Source organism: Suricata suricatta, chromosome 5 (genome assembly GCF_006229205.1).
Source record: "Suricata suricatta isolate VVHF042 chromosome 5, meerkat_22Aug2017_6uvM2_HiC, whole genome shotgun sequence".
NCBI classification, from domain to species: Eukaryota; Metazoa; Chordata; class Mammalia; order Carnivora; family Herpestidae; genus Suricata; species Suricata suricatta.
The window spans coordinates 29,503,784-29,520,592 of NC_043704.1; the positions used below are offsets into that span (position 1 = coordinate 29,503,784).

At 37.7% G+C, this 16,809-nt stretch overlaps 1 protein-coding gene across 1 annotated transcript in view; it reads left to right on the top strand.

The window, feature by feature from the left end:
* The window catches only part of LOC115291104 (putative uncharacterized protein ENSP00000383407), a 55,800-nt gene that overhangs the window by 6,888 nt on the left and 32,103 nt on the right, over window positions 1–16,809 (top strand). The window contains exon 4 of the mRNA XM_029938686.1: window positions 6,489–6,568. Coding sequence (XP_029794546.1) covers window positions 6,489–6,568 — 80 coding nt within the window. The remainder of the gene's footprint in view (window positions 1–6,488; window positions 6,569–16,809) is intronic.

The window sequence follows — 16,809 nt, forward strand, 5'->3', positions numbered from 1 at the left end:
TCTGAGGATAGGCAGTCTGTGAGGTTTAGTGAGATGAAGACCGGAAGGTGCATCGTTGCTATTGTCCAGGGTCCATTATTTTATTGAACAAGAGTGATTACATTTTAAAGACAGCCTCAATAAAATTGAAGAAAATATATAGGGAATTAAAAGGTAGAAGTGGCACTAGCTCCTAAAGAATCTGTTACAAACTCGAAGACAAATAAATAAATAAATAAATAAATAAATAAATAAATAAAGTTCAAGGCCATTTCTTTCCATCTCAATTTCAAAATGGTATTTCTACATGACATATATTAACAGCATTTTAGGCCTAAAGAGTATTGGGGCCTGATGAAAGAAATGTCCACAGGCTATGTTTAGACAAGGATTTGTGCTTCGTGTTTTAATCCATAAAGATATTCACATAGCTTGATAAAAGACTGTGTTATGTCAGTTAAGACAAAATTTATCAGAGTAAGTTGAGTGCCAGAAGCATAATATTTTTAGTTTATCTAGTCCATTTCCTTCTTATAAGAAGAGTTTTATCTAAACCTCCATCTGTGCTGGTAAAAGAGACTACATCTGTAAAATAAATGCAGGATAAATTGAGTGCTCAGGACTTTATGACAGAAGCATTGGCAAAGTGTAGGTATCAAGGAAAATTAATCTGTAATTCATATTAATTGTATTTTCAGCATCACAAGCAGGCAGAATATTCATAATATACATATTTTAGTAAATTAAAATCAAGTTTAAAGTTTTAAAATTTTATCTTGGCTTTAGTGTTTTTTTTTAATTTTAATTTTTATTTAAATAGTTTATTACCAAATTGGTTTCCATATAACACCCAGTGCTCTTCCCCCCAAGTGCCCCCCTCCACGACCATCACCCCCCTTCCCACTTCCTCTCTCCCTCCTCAGCCCTCAGTTTATTCTTAGCATTCAAAAGTCTCTCATGATTTGCCTCACTCCCTCTCCCCAACTCTTTCCCCACCTTTCCCCTTCCCATGGTCCCCTGTTAGGTTTCTCCTGTTAGACCTGTGAGTGCAAACGTATGGTGTCTGTCCTTCTCTGCCTGACTTATTTCGCTTAGCATGGACCCTCGAGGTCCATCCACTTTGCTACAAATGGCCAGATTTCATTCTTCCTCATTGCCATATAGTACTCCATTGTGTGTGTGTGTGTATATATATATATACACATATATATATATACACATATATATATATACGTGTATATATATATATGTATATATATATGTGTATATATATATATGTGTGTGTATATATATATATATACCACATCTTCTTGATCCATTCATCAGGTGATGGACATTTAGGCTCTTTCCATGATTTGGCTATTGTTGAAAGTGCCGCTATGAACATCGGGGTGCATGTGCCCCTATGCATCAGCACTTCTGTATCAGATCACCCTGAACATGCCCAATCTCATCTGATCTCGGAAGCTAAGCAGGGTCAGGACTGGTTAGTACTTGGAAGGGAGGCCTTAGTTTTATAAAGAAAATAAAAGTCTGAAAAGAAGAAACTTTGAAATCTGTGAATTAGACTTTCCATAAGATCAAGTTTTGATATAAATATAGACAGGATCCAGAACGAGGTTTTTATATTTAATGTCAGAAAGTTCAAACAATAAAAACAAAGCAATTTTTTAAAATAGTAAAAGGGACACAGAATATATTTAGAGATTTTTCAAACAGCATAACCATGACAGACTATTCCATAAAACAGAAAATATGCCCCAAAAAATTGACCTATTGACCTATTGACCTGTTAGTAAAGGAAGTAAGGGCTTGGATAAGGTCAAGAAAGATGGTTAGTATTGAAAGAAATATTAGTTTCACCCATACTGCTGTGAAATTATCTTAAAAATACCCTTTACATGTGATTTTGATGAGATTCTTTATCAAAAGAAACTTAGTAGAGAAGGGATGCTGTTAAGGCCTTCCAATTTAGCATTTGAATTACCATTCCCCTGAAACCTTCTTTCTTGAATTTTAGTCAATACTATTATTTGGCCAGCCTCTTCAGAGTAAGCATATAAATATTTTGACTTAATTTTTCCAAACCTTATTAATTCTCTTTCTTTGTTGGCTTGATACCCTCATTTTCAAGATGGCAAATGTATAAAGTCACAAACGTATTTATTATTCTGTTTAATGTACAGAGACCACAATCTAATTTAAAAATTATTTCCTGGGGAGCCTGGGTGACTCAGTAAGTTAAGTATCTGAGTCTTGATTTTGGCTCAGGTCATGAAACACTGTTAGGGAGATTGAGCCACACATCAGGCTCCGTGCTGACAGTGGGGACCTTGGTTGGGATTCTCTCTCTCTCTCTCTCTCTCTCTGCCCCTCGCCCCTTCTCAAAATAAACAAATAAACATTTAAAAATAAATTAAGAAAATTGTTTCCCAAGAGCATGTAATTTAACTCTGGTTAGACTGGATTACATGAGGAATGACACAGAGAAGCCTTATTTCACAGCTGAACATCTATTTGCTCATCCTGTGGGAATAAACTCCCTGAGCAAAAGCTGCTATGAGCAGGCCTCATATAATTTCCAAGGAGGTCTTTCTGAATCGAGTGATGAGAACATTCAACATCCTGATGTTTTGTACAAATAAATGTCCGTTTGATTCTTTTTATTTTTATTTTTTATTTTTTTATTTATGTTTGAGAGACAGAGAGAGACAGCGCGAGCAGGGTAGGGTCAGAGAGAGAGACACAGAATCCAAAGCAGGCTCCAGGCTCTGAGCTAGCTGTCAGCACAGAGTCTGATGTGGGGCTCGAACCCACTAATCATGAGATCATGACCTGAACCAAAGTCAGACACTCAACCGACTGAGCCACCCAGGTGCCCTTGCCTTTAATTCTTTAGAGGAGTTTTTACTGGGATTATAGTTGTCTAAGTATGGTCAGAAATATCTTCATTAGAATCGCCTAAAAGCTGATTAGAAGTATTGCTTTTTTACCTAATCTCATTTCTTTTTTTTTAAATTTTTGAATGCTTTTTATTTATTTTTGAGAGACAAGGTGAGCAGAGGAGGGTTAGAGAGAGAGAGGGAGATAGAGAATCTAAAGCAGGCTCCAGGCTCTGAGCTAGCTCTCAGCACACAACCCAACTGTGGGCTGGAACCCACAAACCGTGAGATCATGACCTGAGCCGAAGCCTGACACTTAACCGACTGAGCCACCCAGGCACCCCCCTAATCTCATTTCTTCCCCACAGCTGCATTTGAGGGATAGTTGGAGTCTGAATGTTTATGTTGAATGGTGCACTCCTATGTACACTGTTGCTTCTAACTCTCTTATGTAGTTTATGCATGTTCTGATAATCTTGTTGCTGCAGACTACCCCACAACATTTTTTAAATAAAAATATTTGTTTATTTATTTATTTTGGAGAGTGAGAGAGGGGAAGAAAGAAAGGGAGACAGAATCCCAAGTAGGCTCTGCACTGTCAGAGTAGAGTCCCACATGGGGCTCAAACTCACGAACCATGAGAGCATGACTTCAGCTAAAATTAAGAGTTAAATAATGGACTGAGCTACCCAGGCACCCCAAACTATCTCAAAACTTAAGGGCCTCAGACATTTTATTAGGCTAATGTGTTTTGTGGGTCAAGAATCCATTTAAGACAAGTGCTTTATGATATCTGAGGCTTTTTCTGAAAAGACTTGCCTGACTGGGGAGGACTTAAATATCTGGTGGCTGGAATCATCTAAAGTCGTTTTCAGTTCTACACTTGGCACCTGTTCTGGGGTAACTTGAAGGCTGTGCTCAGTGGAGACCCTCAACTGGAGAAAAATATGTGGTCTCTCCAAGAGACATAAGCTTCTTTCAGGCCAAGAGCTGGGTTGCAAGAGGGAGGGACATGAAAGGGACCTTTACACATCATGGGAGGAAGTGTCTGGAGAGTGAGCATCCCAAATGATCAAAGCAGAAACTGTAGGACTCCTTCTGACTTAGTTCTGGGGCTTACAAAGGATCATTTCTATTGCATTGTCCTGTCACAAGGAGTTACTAAGACCAGCTTAATTCAATAAGAACTGTGTTTCTTGATGGAGGCATGCCAAGTTCATATTGCAGAATATGTGGTAGGAGATATATTTTTGGTGGCCATCTATGGAAAGTACAACTGCATATTTCTTAATTCATTAATTGCAACTCTTTCGCTACTTAGGACCAAATTGCTTTTGTTTTCATAAATAGTCTCTTGTAGGGTAATATTTGGGAGATTACAAATACATAAAACGTATCAGACCACAAAGCAAATGGCTAATCTTCAATAAAATACCATTTTTCTGGTGTCTCTTCCTTAGTCCAAGACCCTCAAAGGTCCTCTGTCAGCAGCAGAGGCCAAATACTGGTAGCTGTGTAACTGAAGTGATTCTGAGAAAAAGCTTGTTTGGATCATACAGTATTTTAAAAATCAGGAAACTTTACATTAATATCCATGTATTTATACCCTCTTGAAAAACATGAGGGAAACCGACAATCCTGGGCTGAAAGTCTGAGGTGATTTCAGTTGGGAAAGCCAAGCACAATGGTGACTCTTCAGCTCACCACATGCTTCTTCCATTATCTCCTTGACAAAATTCACCTCATTTAGTTAAGTTACTTATTTGAGTCCCACCGATATATTTGCAACATTGGTCTAGTAGGTTATGTCCAAATTCCTTGACCTGGCACTCAAAACCCATTAAAATTTTACTTTATTTGCTCTGATAGAGAAAATCTGCCCTAAGATGGCCGACAGGGAGAATAGGAAACAACTGTCCCTGATTAATGAGGAACGCTGCAGAAGTAACTGGCTATAAATCGTTCCCTCTGCTAATGCTCTGGGCTCAGACCTCTGGAGAATGATCTCTGAGCCTACCAGAGTAAAATAAGCCTCCTCCCTTCCAAGATCTCTGAGTCCCCCTTGGTTCTTCCATGGGGTGATCCAGACCAGATTCCATAACAACCTTTCTAGCCCTATGTCCTCTTACGCTATATTCAGAATTGCCTGTCACTTGACCCGTTTCAGTCTCTACACTTAATTAAATGTGTTCCAGTTATTCCACACTCTAGGGGTCATAGCATTGCTGCTACATTTGTCATTTTTCCTTTTCTTCTACCTTTCCAAACTGTATCCACATTTCAAGCTTCCACTGGGGCCCTACCTCTTCCAGGATTATCCTGAGTCATAGAGATCCCTCCCCAGAGTAGCATCAGAATCACTCATTTTCCTACTTTGCATTGTTATGTAAGCAATGGAAATGCATTGTGCCTCTTCCAGTGCTGCTCCCGGATTCTAGAATACGGACGACCACTTTACTACCCTTTTCCCCATACCCAGAAGGATAATCACAGAGGAAGTTCTCCAAAATTCACATTAAAAGAGTCCAAAAAGGGAAGAGACAAAAGAGAATGAAGGAATAGAGCAGAGGGGTTTTTTTTTACCTGAATACAAAAACTTAAAAAAAGAAAAAAAGTTGCCTGAACTGCTTCTCACATCCTGATACTGTAATGGAAGATCTTGTTTCAAAGAGCCAGCTCACAAAAACCAGCTCATTTTAAAATATAAGTAATTTCTGGAATCTTGTGTGGTTACTCTGATTTTAAATATTGTTAGTGATACAAATAACACTGAGACTGAGCTGGGAATTTAAACTATCTTTTCAGGAGAGCCAAGATGGGGATTTGGAGGACAACTTGATGTGTTTTTTACTCTGTGTGGAGGGTAGGTCTTGCCTGCCGCTTTCTCCCCAGGATATATGAGAACAGGAACAGTGGGAAACTGAAGCAGTAATTGCAAGTGAATAGCGAAGGTGGGAGGCAGCCACTGGCCTTGTGGCCGGGAGGTTTCTGTGGTCTGTTTCTTCATCTAAGGGGCATGGATTAAGTGAGGTTTAGAGGGCAACCTTCTTTTAGCACACGTGCATTTCAGATTTAAATAAATGGAGTCCCCTCTCCAGGACCTGGAAGGGAAATGCTGCTAGGTTTCATAGCTAACAGATACCACATTCCAAAGCTTTTACATAAGCATGATGCGTAGAACAATTTCAAAACAAACAATCCCTGTTGAGAAGACATAGCTAATGAAGCTCAAAATGCCAGAGGTGGAAAGCATAGTTTAACAGAAGCAGGTGAGGAGATAACTTCATGGAATCCTAGCATGTTGCAGTTAGATGTGCCTTTAGTAGCTAGTATGCTCCTCTTTTATTACTGAAAGGGAAACTGAGTCTCACAGAGGTTCCATGGCTTGCTCAGATCCACAGATGGCCAGTGACATTCTTCATTTTTGTTGTTGTTAAATTTCCATTTTATTTTGATCTGTTTCTTGTGATCAAGGGATAACCTATCTTTAAGAAAATGAACATTTATGATCTAGACAATGTAGTACCTTAACAGACTAAAGAAAACTATAATGTGTTAAATTGCACTTAAACGTCTTAAATCCTGTAATTTCTGATGACCTATATATAACATTATCTCTTTTCATAGATCTAAATGAAGATGATTTTCTTTTGAGTGATAACATACAGACTTTTCAAGGAAAAAGGCCACAAGGCATTTCCTATCAGGTAATGTGAACAATCAACACTTGGTGTGGTGTTTTGTGAATGTCCTCATGTGATTGAACTCTGTAATATTCTAGATGTGGTGTAAAATACTTAGCCTTGTAGCTTTTTTGTATTTAGTTATTGTAGGTTATTTTGTAATTGATATGCTTATCTCTCTGTGAATTGGAATATAAATGAAAACATTCAATGACAACTTGAGTTGATAAACCATTTTGATTATGCAAAACATCATGCTCTACAGCCTTTTGATAAGTAACTCTAAGCCTGTTAAATTAATATGCTGGGTTTTTTCCCTGACAAGACCTATGTTAAGTGCTTAGAACTTTCTGGCAACCTTTAGTGAGGGGCATGTCCTTCATGTTTTTATGTTTGATATAAAAACACATACCATTTTTTTCTGACATATCCCTTATATATTGCATTAATTAGCCCAGGAGTTCAGGCAATTAAGAATGTCTGAACCTCAGGTCTCCCTAAGAATAATAATATGACATTAATTAACAGCCAAAGAGTTGCTATTCACCCTGTAATGAAAAACAGTATATGCATCAGAAGGGCCAACTCAAACATCATACTGACTTTTGATATTTTCCTGACAGCCATGAGATTCTCTTTCATCATTCTGATCGTTTTGTTAGAAAAGTTAAAACTGGCCTTCCTTGGTGCAGTAGGTTGATCAATAGGAAGGCAGGATACAGCATATGAATTGTGAGGGGCAGATGTGGTGAGCAAAGAGAGCTTGCATTCCTCAATCCAGCCTGGTATCTGAGACAGTCCGAGGCTCTCTGATGGATTAGACAGGGGACCATAACTTTTGATCAACCACAGTTTCCATGGGCTGTTCCGATGCTGCCAGAGTCACAATTCTGTGCTCCCAAGGGGCCACACCACATTGCCTGAGTACCTTGAACCAGTGAGCACTCCCGCAGTGCACCATGGAGAGCTCTGAAAACAGAGCTCTGAATCTTAGTTTGCGCCTTAGTACCCCTGTGATTTGGGGCAATTTACTTAATCTCTCTCTGCCTCAGTTTTCATGATCTGTAAAACCGGTCTATAAAGAACTTTTATCTCATGGCTGACACGAGGATGAAGTGAGGTACTTCATTAAAGCACTTAGCATCATGGCTGGCATTGAGGAGATGCTTAAAAAATTCTCTTGTTGTCCCCGGAGGCTCCTCCCTTCCCCTTCCTCCTTCTCCTCTTTTTACTTTTTGCAAGGGATTGACATGTTCACAACTGTAGCTGGCAGATTATTTTTGAAATATGCAGTCTCATTCTCCTAAATTTAGATGAGGCCTCAGATACAGTATCTAAGTGAAATGTTGCCTGATAGCCAGAAGAAAATGAAGGCTGATTTACAGTAAGAGTTCCCAGACATGTGATGTGCCAAGAGAAGTCCTTCTTTAGGTTTTTAGCAGGAAACTAGAACCATGTCTTAGAATGAGGAAAACTATGTAAAAAGTTTTTAGAAGAAAAGGGTTCAAAGTAAATCTTTGCCAATCTTTCTGGCATTTTCATTGGCTAAGAAATGACCCTTCTAGAATAGTCACTATTCACTTGTAGTGTGTAGTTTATCACTAGAGATCAGTTGAGGAAATTCATAAGCAGTGACTGATGCACAGGAGATATCTAATCTAGAAATTCTCATTTGGGAGAGTAGGGGTGGTCTTATCTATCTTTAGTATATTTCTTCATATTCATGGTGGCCATTCAATTGAACTTAACTAATTAACTAATACATTTTTCTGTATGACAGAATATTTTCCTGTAATGAGATACCATTAAGTATTAAGAAGTGTTATGCAACTTGTTAATCTTTTAACTCCTTATGCCTGAGGAAAAGTCAAAGCAGTTTACCCTTTGGAAGACAGGGCAGAGAGAGGGACACATTCTCTTATGCGAAGGGGCAAACTGGTCTGTCTGTGATGCCCATAAGAACGGACCTTGGCACAGACTGTGGCTTCTCACCAGGTGAGCAAATGACTTATCAGAGCAATGTGACTCCAAATGTAGCCTGGGGACTGTCTGTATCAGAATCAGGATACTTGTTAAGAGTTCAGACTTCTGAGCCTCACCCCTGTCCAAACGAATTATCATGCCTGGGGACCAGGAAGAGGTATTTTTAGGAGTGTCCTGATGATGCTGAGTACATGAACCATGAGGCTCCATGGCATCCAGACGGGTGATAGGCAATTGTCTACCGAAATGATGCCCCATGCAATTTCACTTCACAAGCCCAAACTTGGCTCATGTCTGGTCTGGGAAGACAGTAGCCTCATGGAAAAACTGAAGTTAATTTTTGTTTTAAATTATGAGAATGGTATATATTCATTATAGAGCATTTAAAGATCACGTAAAAGTAAAAAATATTAAAATAATGAAGGGGCGCCTGGGTGGCTCAGTTGGTTGAACATCTGACTCTTGATTTCAGCTCAGATCATGATCTCACAGTTCGTGGGTTTGTGTCCCTCATCAAGATTCACACTAATGGTGTGGACCCTGCTTGGGATTCTCTCTCTTCCTTCCCATCTCTCTGTACTCCTCCTCCACATATGTTCTTTCTCTCTTCTCTCTCAAAATAAATAAATAAACTTAAAAAATAATGAATAGTATCTTAACAGGGTCAATATTTTTATATGACTGGCAATTTTATTGAGTATCATTAACATGGGATAAAGTTTATAAGATGTAAAACATATTCATAGTTATGCTTATCATGTGACTAGGCCTGCAAAATATATTTTAGACAATAAGAACATTCCTAATGAAAGCTTTAACATTAACTGAATTTTCAATCAGGAAAACACTCACCTAGACATGTTTTCTTCATGTTCTCAAAATAAGAGGAAAGATCTCAGGCATAGAAGAAAATACTAGAAACGAAGTGGCAGGAGGTAGGGGCAGGAAGTGTTTACGGAATGCTGTGTTCAACACTGACTTAGTTCCATGAATATTTCTGGCTACTTGGCCTGGGATAAACTTGCTGGAGAACCCAGCTTGCAGGACAAGTGCTGATGGGGAAAGTTTGAAGCAAAGCAGACTGTCTGGTAACTGTGATCATTATCCCGACCATAAAGAACATCTTGGGGTAACTTGACTCCCAGCATTTATTTTTGTATCCTTGTTCTTATTTGTTCTTTTCTGGCAGCATTCAGTTGATGGCTTAGACCTTTTGTAGCATATTGAAAAGGGTATAAACTATGCAGTAATACAGACTTCGGGCTAATATATTTTCAAAAATGTTTCATGCCTCATTTCTCACGTAAATTCTTAGGTTGCTTTCAGCCTTCAGAGCATCATTCATATTCATGATAGAAAAGAGGGATAACATTTATTACTTTCAGTGCTAGTGATACTAAGCACTGTCAAGCACCCCTGCCCAGGACTGCACCAAAACATTTTCCCCTAAGCTCCTTCAGTGGAAAAAGTGTTGCTGAGTGATTTAATTTTTTAAAGCTTACAACACTTTACACCCATTTTGACCAATTTCTTTTTTGATGTCCTTTGAGATGGAGACTGCGGGGCTAGGTATTTGAATTCTCAGCTCCCCCTGTAGTTAGGGTGGTCATGGGATCCAATTCTGATCAATGAATTATAGCTAGAAATGCCAGGCAAGGGTGGGGTGGATGGGTAGGTTATTTTCAGGGGGAAAAAAAACAAAACAAAATAAAGCCTCATGAGAAGAAAGCTTTGCCCTTTGCCCCTCCCCCTGCTGGAAGCTGGGACACATTTCTGCTTAGTTAGCCGCTTTCAGTCATAAGGCCGAAGGTGCATGTTAAGAATGGTGGGGAAAAGGCATGGAGCCTGATTCATCAGTGACATTCTGGAGTTACTGCATCTGCATTGGACTGCCTATACTGGGACTTCTTGTTGTGGGGAAATGTAAGACTTACACTTAAGCCACTGTGATTGTGTTTTCTGTTCCTCAAGCTGAACGTATTCCTCATGAATGCATTTTATTTGTATAATCTACTTTTGCTAGTTTGGAACCTTGATTGCTCTAAGATATTCAACCAAACCTTGTCCACAGATTTAGATGGTGTCTAGACTCAGCTCTGAGTGTGCAATCTTGACTAGTCTCCTCCAATTCTCTTGCAGTATAATCAGTATCTAGAGTTGAGAGTTAGTCATTTAGTCCTTGAGATGAAAACTGGATTAGCAACAACAACAATCACAAAAACCTCTTGGCTACATACAACCCACTATATACACACTTAACACTGTATCCAGTGCAGCACACCATTGTTGGAAAAATATGTAGATTGGATCAAAGTGGGAATGCTTTTTAGTGTACTTAACTGAGGTCCCTTGACAATAGGTGGCTGGGAAAGAACTTTAAGGTTATGCCATGATCTGTTAATGAGCAGGTGAGGTAGGCCCTTCATTAGCTTTCATCAGCAAAATTTGGAGTGGTTCTAAACAAAGGTTGTGAATAAGCTATAAGGCAGGAAAAAAAAAAAAGACACCAGAATGACAGATTGTTTAAATAGCATGTGCAGTGTCAACCAAAAAAAAATAGTTTTCATGTATGATGTAATATAAAAATGAACAAACTTTTTATGCATTGATGTTACTTTCAAGTACTTCCTTGTCCATTATATGATTTTGCAACTATCTTAGTTATCTATACCTAAATAGCAAATTACTCCCAAAATTAGGGGTTTAAAACAACACACATGTATTATCTCATAGTTTCAGAGTTGCGAGTTTGGGGATAGCTGGTGATTCTAGCTCAGGATCTCGCATGAGGCTGAAATCAAAATATCATCTAAAAGCTACCTATGGTTGATGGATCTGTTTTCAAATTCCCTTTCCCAACTATATAGCCAAGGGTGTGTGCACCTTGCTCACAGCTGTTTGAAGGAATTAGTCTCTCATCTTGTTGGGCTTTCCATATATCTGCTTGAGTAGATCATAGTGTGGCATTTGGCCTCTCAGGATGAGTGATCCAAGGCACAGAGTAAGAAGGGAACCATAATGTCTTTTAAGACTTAGTCTCAGAGGTCATACACCATCACTTATACCTTATTCTATTTATTATAGATGAGTTATTAAATCCAGCCTATACTAAGGAGAGGGGCATTATGACCCACCTTTGGAAGAAAGCAATATAAAATAATTTATGAACATATTTTAAAACCACTAGAGCCTCCTAATAATATTATGGCATTATAGATGGAGGAGTTTTCCAATATTATAACTCATTTTGCAGATAGAAAGAATGCAGAGCTCTCTTTGTTATAGAAGAAAAATGTAAGCTCTTTTTTTAATAGAAGATTATAAACAGTGGCTTTATCTGGTGTTAAAAAAATATTGAATGTTAGTATGAACTCCATATCTTTGTCTCTAGTGAAATGAAATTAAAATCAGAATGATTATCTTACTTTAGTATACAAAGTAATTATCTATCTATCTATCTATCTATCTATCTATCTATCCCTTCATAAAACAAGGAAAAGAGGTTAAGCAGTTGCCATTTTAACTTTTAGTTTACACAAGGAAAATATATGCCTGGTTCTCACACATAAATTTTATGAATGAACTAACTTAAATATATACAAATATTTTCCCATTTTGACCACTTTAAAAGGTTGATAGGAGTTATTTGGGTATTTCTTAGCATTATTCTCATTTTAAAAAGAGTTAGACAACTCCAAAAAATGGCTAATAAGCATATCTAGCAACTTGTACTGTGCCAAGCTCCAAGTACTAGTTGACATCATTAAAATGTAACACAAACCTGAAAATGTGGCCTAATCCTCTAAAATTCCACATGCTATACCCAGTGGCAAAATAAAATCCAGGCACTCACTATGAGCTTCAGTCCCTTGAACTATTTTGTATTTCCATGTCTTGCCTCTCGGTCCTTGGCTAGATAGGACTTATGGGACTTCTGCTTAGCTTTGAACCTTATAGTAACCAAACTTGCTTTACATTTATATAAGTTTTAACTTTTGACTTTGGATTTCTTTAAATTCTCTGTGTCTCAGTTTCCTTATGTGTACAATGGTGATGAGAAAAACTTATGATTGTTAAAAATATTAAATGAAACAACATATGTATATTATCCCCAAAAGATGTTCAATGAACATTTGAATCCTCTCCCTAAACTCCTTTTAATGCCCCTTAAGGCTCTACCCTCACAATAAAACTTGAAATTCCTTTCTATTCCGTTACAAACCCCACCCAATGCCCTTTGCTTAATACCAGGTGCATGGGTTTTTGAAGTAAATGTCAACAGTAAGGAGATTACATGGATAAGTACTAAGTCTAAAATATCCTGTGCTATGATTCCAGATATTACCCAACTCCAAATATATATCTGGTTTGAGTTTACATTCTATCGGATGTTCGAAAAGGATGCCTATTGTGTACCTAATAGTGAAGGGCAGTGGGGGGATTAAGGTTTAGATGGCTTCACAAGCCGTTTCCTTGATTCTAACTCATTTTCTATCAACTTCTGGATTTGGATGATGTGTTGGGACTGGAGAAAGTGAGGGATGGGAAGTGATTCCACTCTATACGTAACATATATATATGTGCTATATATATTTGTATATGCATATATGTATGTATATATATACACACACACACACACACCTGTGCACATATTTTCATCTTTATATGTATGTATTTGATGAAACATTAATCAGCATACTTTGATAACTTGATGATTATTATAATTGAGAAAATGGATCCTTTCTCCACTATTTTGGCACCTTGTATAGTTTTTTAAATTTATTTTTTTAAAAAGAATGTTAACATCAATCTTCTTTTTCTAATGCTAAAGAGGGTAACTTTTAAATGGTGGAGTCCCCCTCACTATCGAAGACATGTAAAACTGGGGAACGTGGGTTGCTCAGTTGGTTAGGCCATTGAGCTTCTGACTCAGATAGCTCAGATAATGAACTTGTGGTTCATGAGTTTCAAGTTTGAGCCCTGTTTTGGGCTCTGTGCTGACAGCTCAGAGCCTGGAGCCTGCTTCAGATTCTGTGTCTCCCCTTCTCTCTGTTCCTTTCCTGCGCGCTCACACTCTCTCTCTCAAAAATAAATAGATTAAAAAAATTTAAAAAAGATCCGTAAAACCCACTGCCAACAAAATCGTAGGAAATCTCTCTCCAAATTATAGTATTTTTTCTATCTGTTTCCCCATAATTTTAATGCATTGAACATTGTTTTCTATAGTTCTTTATTACATTTGCCACATGGAAATGTTTTTAGAAAACATAAAAAAGACTTGTCATTACTGAAAAGCTGTCCAACTTAAGCATCAAGCAGTACCTGTAAAGAAGGATGTTTTTAATGTAAAACAAATTCCCCCCAATTTAGCAATTTTTCCTGAGATAAGGAAAATTTTATAGTGTTGAACAGTGTATCTTTGTGTGCCAATTGTCTCTTGTATTAAAATCCTCAGATCACATTAACCACTTTCCTCTCCTTGTTGGCCATTGCTAAACACAAGTTCAGGGAAAGGACATGCTTTTAAAAGGTATGGAAAATTTCCAGGACATTCATGTACATCAGCAAGTCTCATAGTGTTATGGACCTGAATAAACTATAAGCCCTCTATACAGTTCTTTTTCTAGGCTTGCTTTGGTAACACTGCAAGCTAAATTACACATATTTATTCGATTATTATTTCCTAAGGTGTAATATAAACTTGCAGATTCTGTGGCAAATAACTACTTTCAATAAATCATGTTTCTTGATGTAGGTATGAATATGATAGTTTCAAGGCCTATCCTTTTACAACACTCTCTTCCCAAAGATAATTAAAAGTTAACATCTGAGGTTCTCTAATAGTTTTCTTCTCAACAGAACTTTTTTTTTTTTTTTTGCCTGAGGGATCATAGCTATTCTAGGTAGGAAGAAGTGATGAAAAAGTATATTTAAATATTACTTCTATTTCCTGAAAGACTAATGTACTCTGCCCTTGCTGGTTCCCATGCCTTCTAAGTTTTTAATAACAAGTTAAATATCAAAGAGGTATAGGAAAAAAAAAACCCAAATCATGATGAGCCCAAAAAGGACTTCCTAGATGGAAATGAAGCTATGCATTTGAGAGGACTATGAAATAACTGAATTAGAAACAGAATCAAGAGAACCTGATCAAGAGATCTAGAGCTACCATTATGCTCTTAGGCTACTAAATTCACATTTCTGTGCCTCAGTTTTCTCCTTTTGAAAGTAACATATTGGACTAGATGAACACAAAGACCTCTTTAGGCTTTAATAATCTGTGATCAATAGTAGCTCCTTCCTACTTTCTCCTTAATATTCTTCTGAGGTCCAAGAGCTTACATAAAGTAGAGAAAGAAAATGCTTATCTAGCTTCATGTCCCTAAACTTATTAGAAGAACAATGAATTCCTGTGATCCAAATCCTCATTTCATAGAAGCACAGAGAAGTGTCGTGGCTCCTTCCAGTTTACATGGCTAGTCACAAAGCAGAACATCACAACAAAGCAGTCACTTTGATGTGGAAATGTCGGGGTTCAGAGCCATTAGCAAAGAAACAATTCTTGAGATGTCTTCAGTGCAAAAAAGTGGTTTTACTAAAGCCTGGGGACAAGACCCATGGACAGTAAAAGTGGCACTGGGGTTATGACAGGTGACTGATTATATATTATTAAGTTGGGAGGGAACTGGGATATCCTAATTCTCTAAGGAGTTTTGGAAGGAAGCTTTCCAGGACCTTTAGGAGGCTAACTATGCTATTGTTAGGAAAAGGTCATTTATTACTGTTTAGTAAAACTCAATCACGAGACACTTCAGATGTTTATCAGTGGGCCATATGCTTGGTGAATGACTGCTGGCATAGATTTGGGGGGTAGAGATAAAGGAAGTTTCCAAAAGAATTTTTATATGTTAATGTAGACTCATAGGATCCTGGGGTGGGCAGACTAATGTTAACCTAAGATTACCTCTTGCCCTTAGCAAAATGTCATCATCAAGGCAGCTGAGTTCCTAGAGGAATGTCACTCTGCCTGTCTCTAGGACTTGTCAATGGGCTGTAAGTTGTAAAGGAAATTTTATTTTATTTTATTTTGCCTGCGTTTTCCACATCAGCTTATCTGCAGACCAAGGCTGATTCTATCAAGTCAGGGTTTCCCTGACATTTTTATTTCTTGTATAGATTATAACTTCTTGATACAAGAGTTGTATCTTTCTCTATGTTATTTCCTATACCCATAGCTCCTTGCATGCTAGGAACCTAGTAGATGTTTAATAAAAATTAATTAATTTGTGTACTGGCACTTATATTTCCTACTGTGTATATTTTTGGGGATCAACCCAAAAAGAGAAATATTTCTATGAATAGTTCTAGAAACTTCTTACAAATTTCAGAGCAGACGGTATTACATGGAAAGTAATCTCTGACTTATGCAATCCAGGCAGCTCCCAGTTAGCTTTGCGATGTCTCCCCATTAAAAGACTGACTCCAACCTGTGGGTAAAGGAGCAAAGAACAGTCCTGGCTCCAAAACAGAAGTGGGGAGCGATGGCCATGGAGTTGTAACTTCCTTGTGCCATGGAGAATAGAGCCCATGCGGCACGTTATTCCAAGACCAGAACTGTAAACACCAAAACCTGCCTGAGAGGAAGCAGGAGCCAGACACCTGTATTAGAATTTGAGGAGGGAATTTATATTTATATAGTGGGATAAAACTTTACGTAAGGGCTTTGTTAGACATGTGAAATTACACTGCTTAGCTGTTCAAATGCCTGTTAATTCTTCAGACAAGTGCAGTTGCTTCTCCACTATTCCTTACGCAATTTTTCTCACTTGCGAGTAACCATCTCATTTTATTTGTACTTCTCACCTAAGACTCATTAACCTTTTCCTCCAGATGCATTTTTAACCAGTTATTCAGCTGACAGATATTTATTGAGCACATTAGAGACCAGGTTTGAGATGTGCCCCAAAGAGCTCCCCCTTTCCTTGGAGGGAACAGGCATAGAAACAGACCACTGATTTTCTAAATCACTCATACTAAGCAATGAGCATCACAAAGCAGATGAAATTTCTTATTCTTTTTTGTATCTCCCAAAGATTATGTGCTCAGTAAATGTGTGTTGAATGAATACATGAATATTTTATAAGTCTCCCAAGAGAGTGTATTCTATTTCCTTAATCCATTCAATTGCCTATTCATTCAATGGACTTTTTAAAAATTGTGTTTGACCATATTTTAAGAATTGGTCTAGTATTTAATCTTAATTTCTATTACTGAAAAAATAA